The following is a 5,736-nucleotide window of genomic DNA, read 5'->3' on the forward strand; positions in this document are numbered from 1 at the left end:
CGGGTATAATCAACCCAATGAATGGTTAGAAGAAATCTTCTGCTTGGAAAGGACAAATATTTTTTTTAATCATATTCAAAAAGTTAAAAATGGAGAAATTAGAGGGATGTCCCCAAACGAACTATAGTCAAGTGATATTCTGTCTGATTTGTCTCAATGTAAGGATTATTAATATTATTTTTTTTATAATTTCTAATTGTACACAATTAGAAATAATAGGTTTCAATAATTGTCATGACAAACTTGTCCAAAATAAATGGGACAAAGTCACTGAAACGGAGAAAGTATAATTTATCATTTTATCTCATCTACAAGTTTTTCATATTTTTTTAATAAAACATTACCATATCTCCTTTTTTTGGTTTTCCCCCAACTTGTAGCTAAAGATGTTCATTGATGTTATCAAATTATTTTCGGGACGTAGCTAAAGGTGTTCATTTATGTTATTGAGTTGATTTTAGATAATGTGTTTCGAGTAAATTCAAAAACAGATATTGTGTACACATTTGCTCTACTTGATTGTAAATACATTTTGAAGTCAGATCAATGTTGGAGTTGGTTACAAGGTCAGGTAAATGTCGAGTTATCGGGTCTATTTCGATAACTTACTTGTAACTAATGTTATGAGATTGAGGGAGTACTATATTGTGATAGGGTCAAAAAAAATTTCTTAATCAAAAATTTTTCTAAATAATTTTTTTTAAAACGACTCCAGTTTTCCAAAATAAGTGTCCTCTTATCCTAACCTTTGGTTAGATATTGCAGTTTTTGAGCAAATAAGAGAAAATTTGGTTAAAAAATCAACTAAGGTGTTGTTTGTTATGAGAATCCCTTCTTGGAGATTGCTCTATTTATTGAGTTAAATGATCCAAAACAAGGAACAATGAAGGATATTGATTAAAAGATGTTAAAACGGTGTAAAGATTAAGACATTTTGATTTTGAGAGATGTAACTTTAAATAACTGGTCTAGGTTGATGTCCAAACCACTATAAAACAGCTTGAACTTGAGAATTGTTGAGGACATTTGGCTCAAAGGAGCCAACATTTGAGTTATTTTGAGAGTTTGGATAACTAGAAAAATCAAAATTTTTATGATTTAGATCATTTGGATTAATAATTAAGAATATAACAATATAAAAAATTAATATTAAAATATAAGCTCTAATATGAGATAATTATATTAATTATATATAGTGAGAGAAAATGATAAAAATTTAATATGAATGGAAAATATGCAAATTTAGATTCCTTTATAGAGAAAAAAAACTAAATTGTTATTTTTTTTTAATTTGCCAATTTTTTTTATCATCATATGAGTAGTTTTCTAGCAAAACACATCAAAATTAAGAGTTAATAAAAACATGACAAACGTCAACGTATGATTGAGTAAAAAAAGAAAAAAAATAAAAAAATAAATGCCAAATTGTCATGAAGTGTACCTAGGGAAACAAAAAAAAATTATCCATTTTGATCCTATTTGTATCCTTTTTGCAATGCGATAGAATGTGATCCTCCTTTTTATAGGAATGTACTACATTAGGATGAGGACATTAAAGAATTTACAAGGAAATAAAAGGATTGAATATTAAAGCCATTTTAACATCGTCTTAATAACTTCATATATATATATATAAAAGCGCACATATTTAATCAATAATAATGTCAGAGCCTGAACAACTTGATTTAACAAGATTTACCCACGTAATTGTAAGGTTTACCCAACTAAGACATGCATAATTGCAAAGTTTACACCCAACTAATCTGTGATTTCGCACATAATCAAAGATAAAACTTGAGTATATGCTCTGTGTGATCTTGCTATTATGCCTATGGTAAGAAGCCAGTTGTGGTTCCAACAAGCTAAACAACCGAACTTTTATACCCAAAAGAAGCAATTTGCTACGTTTGGAGTGGATTTACATAAACATACTTAGCCTCAATTATATACTTAATCATGTTTTAATAAAATCAAAAAAAATAGAATTAGACCTCAATCAGAATTCAGCAACAAGAACTCTCCCTGCTACCTATTTTTGCTTTAATGGTGTCTCGCGCGATATTGGGTGTTCATACAAAGATTTAAGCTGTCTACTAATCAGCTTGCTGTTATTGATTACAGTTTGGAGTTGCAAGTCATCAGCCCACCATTGCTCCAATTTATGAGCATCAAGGAACTTCTGATTCCCTTTCGACAGAACAAACAGTTTGGCAGCGACTGCAGCAGCATTATTCACAGCCGGAGCCACATTTTCCTTGCTGTCACTATTGTTTCCCTCTCCGTTCCCAGTTGGATCAGCATAATAGCAGCACACGTAGTCGCTATTATTAACATACAAATGTGGAACCCATTTTTTCAGCACCGCAGTTGCCGCCACCTTCTTCTGATCATCCAATATAATGTCCTGGATTTCGCCCCCTGAAGGAAGCATCGATCTAAATCTCCTCCACGCAAAACTAGCTCGCTCGCCAAGATTTTTAAGGCTCATGGCTAGTGAAACTGATGGCGGGTTAAATAAGTGAGCCTCGACATGGATTCCTTCTTTGGCTAACGTCTTTCCAATCTGAAGGGCGAACCCAGCACCTAATGAATGTCCTACGACACAGACATTACCGCTTCCATACTTGTCTGCAATCGATTTAAGGGCATCAAACGCCACTTTAAATCTTACTGACCCCTTTAAACTTTCCCAAGCGAGGAAACGGAAGTCATCGGTTAAATCCCTTCTAATAGTCACACTCTTGAGGAGTGTTCCTCTTAGAGCTAAAACAGCTCGTGGGGCCCCACTTGGCCGCATGAGTATGAAATCGGATAAAGCAGCAGAACGATCCCATTCAAGAACTGCTCCAAATATGGAACCGTCTCTCTCGTCGATTAAAGTCTGAGTTAGCTTGTATTTAAAAGGCAACCACCATTTTGGTGCTAAGGCATCTTCAGCTGTTCTGTTTTCTTGCCTGTCAAGCTCTAACAGGTAAGCAGCTTGAATGAAGCACGCCATGACTGTTCTTTTATAGTTTGGGTCTTTCCTGCATACGTCCGCAAAAAATAAAGAAAGTAATGACTTTAAAAATAATCAGTGTAAATAAAATGAAAATTGCGAAAGGAGGATATGTAAGTCATTAAGTAAAAGCAAAGGAGAAAACATGTCTAGTATTCTTGTAACATCATAGTCAACAGTTGATGAGCTACCAAGATCCATCCGAAGATTTTACAATGACTAACAATTTTTATAAGTTTATCCAAAAATTTTCCACTAAAATCTAAAACTTAAGTTCTATAATCGGAAAATTATGATGACAGTGAAGCAAAACAACAAAATATGATATGTTCAGTATTCTTATACATCATACTTAGATTGTCTCATTAGCAAACTGTGATTTTGACGATGTTCGAATCATAGTGTATAAACAAGCTCGCATTGTATCGCATTGGCCGCATTGTAAATGTTTTTCAACAGCAACGAAACGATATTTCCTGCGTTGTAAAGGTGTAAAACAATCGTGTTATGGTCGTATCAAGGGATATCTTATGGTTACGACCAATATTTAGGCGTTATAATAACTGCATCACTCCTGCGACCGCATCATTGTTCCATTACCGCAGTCATGAACGTTACCAAATTTACGATCTATTTTAAATGCATCATTTATCACAACTCACAAATACTAAATGATGAATGAACAAAAGATTTCAAAACGCCACAAGTTTCAGATGCTCACATCTCATTTGAGTCATGGACACTTAGTTTGGAGAATTGACAAGTTCAAAACTATGAGGTATTCGTAACACCATCCTGTCATGAGAAGATATCAAATATGGTATTCCTGATCATATCATTGTATAGTATCCATCAAAGATTAGGCATGAAGACAATCCTTGATTCTTTGATCACAAGAATGACATCAAAAAGGAAAGAAATTACTCAGAGAGGCACTCAATACAAGTTTCTACAAGAATTTAGCCTCAATAACAGATATCACATGGCTGATAACCTACAGTAAAGATTTTCTAAGGTGAAGTTTGGTCCTTGGAATGCCCTTCAAATATTGAAGATATTTTCTTGAAAACAGTCCACACATAGAATCTAGAACTCAAATAAAAAAATGTTTTAGTTCATTATTTATCCAGAAACCTATAGCAGTGCAGCACTCCAAGAACCAGTAGTATGATTTCAAGTAGCATAATCAAGAGAATCGAATATTGTCTCGATTGGAGACACTTTCATAGGCAAAGTCCTAAGTTCTATTTTCACCTAGGCCCTCCCTCTCTCAGCCTACCTTGTAATCAAGAGAATCGGTATTGTCTCAGTTGGAGACACTCTTTCATTGGCAAAGTTCTAAGATGAAATTTACTTTCATATAAGCCAATGATATGTATGACTACAGAGTCTCATATCATATTTTCACACTTCACACCATATTCCAGGAATATTACTTCCGTACAACAAAATCCATAAGAAATTTAATATTTTTCTATCAAGTTCAATCATAACAAAAAATCCCGATCGGATAAGGTAGCATAATTCCGACCCAAAATCCCCGCTTAGATTATAGCCACTAAGCCGATCGGGTAATGGAATGTTGTATACTTTAGAATTATGATTCTATACATCATCATTATTTTAATCTTAGGCATAATTCATATAAGGAAACTACTAAATCCAAATTTTTGCATAAATTTAAAAAATCTCCTGTTCAATCATTATCCCACAAATTAGAAGCAACCCAATTAAGAAACATTTTCAGAAAACAAACAATCAACCAAAAAAGTTAAAAAAATTGAAAATATGAAAAGAGAAACTGACCAGCTAGAGCTGATGATATCTCTCCAATTAGGCGAAGAAAGATTACGAGGCCCAGAAACATGAAACGCATAAGGATGAGCTTCCACAACAACACCTCCATTGGTGCTTCCTTCAACCATTTTCACGGTGGTTGTTACCATTATCTCTTCTACTTGACCTTTTCCTTCCATTTCTGTCGCCATTTTCAATTTTAATCTTTTTATTTTCTGGGAAAGTTTAGATCTTGAAGAAAATGCTATTCAAATTGTTATTCAACCTTCATAATTTTATCATTGTCACATCGTGATTCGTTAATTTCTTCAATCAACATGAACATGAACAAAAACAAAAGACCACTTGCGATTTCTAATTGTGCAATCGAATACAACTCTGTTTAACCTATGTAAGAAGAAAGAGAGAGAAAAAAATGGAAGAATAATTCTGGGATTATTTTTGTTGGATACCTATTTTTGATAAAGCAAGTGGAATAAGAGTGTTATGAGCGGTGGATTACAAATTTAATTGTTGGATTATGAAAATCTAATCTGATGCATTAAGTTTGAAAACGGAAAGTGGGTGCATTAGATTTCTACAACGGTCATATTTTGCTCGTGTTGTTCGTTTCATGCTTCTTCTATACGTTACTACTTACTACTTTTTTCAATACTTCAAGAATAAAAATACGAAAAACTGGAACTTTTGCCAAATAACAACTGTAAAATCGATTCCAACTCATTAACTTCCCTGGACGTAAAAACGCTCATCTCCTAATATTAATGTTGATAATTAATAATTAATAAAATGTAAGAAAAGTGAAATGTAGTAGGTTAAATTTTAAGAAAACACAGTCTATCAGATTGAACTTTAAAGATTGCGTTGATAGTTATTTGGGATGAACTTTAAACTTATTTTTCATCCTACAGACTTTTAACTATTGATAATATAAATGTCAG

General features: G+C 33.1%; 1 protein-coding gene across 1 annotated transcript; it reads right to left on the bottom strand.

Moving 5' to 3' along the window:
• Positions 1-1,598: 1,598 nt before the first annotated feature.
• On the bottom strand, positions 1,599-5,341 carry LOC130802945 (GDSL esterase/lipase At4g10955-like). The gene is made up of 2 exons (XM_057667076.1): positions 4,805-5,341; positions 1,599-3,026 (listed from the first exon to the last, which is right to left on the bottom strand). The coding sequence occupies exons 1-2, from the start codon at positions 4,984-4,986 to the stop codon at positions 2,030-2,032; spliced, it is 1,179 nt and encodes a 392-aa protein (XP_057523059.1). The 5' UTR covers positions 4,987-5,341; the 3' UTR covers positions 1,599-2,029.
• Positions 5,342-5,736: the final 395 nt, after the last annotated feature.

The sequence above is a fragment of the Amaranthus tricolor genome, chromosome 2, assembly GCF_026212465.1.
Source record: "Amaranthus tricolor cultivar Red isolate AtriRed21 chromosome 2, ASM2621246v1, whole genome shotgun sequence".
Classification (NCBI taxonomy): Eukaryota; Viridiplantae; Streptophyta; class Magnoliopsida; order Caryophyllales; family Amaranthaceae; genus Amaranthus; species Amaranthus tricolor.

Excerpts from the sequence above, each read along its gene's own strand:
- LOC130802945 (XM_057667076.1), bottom strand. The coding sequence starts at position 4,986 with ATGGCGACAGAAATGGAAGGAAAAGGTCAAGTAGAAGAGATAATGGTA. Across the intron at positions 3,027-4,804 it reads GATATCATCAGCTCTAGCTG|GAAAGACCCAAACTATAAAA; the intron begins GTCAGTTTCTCT and ends GGACGTATGCAG.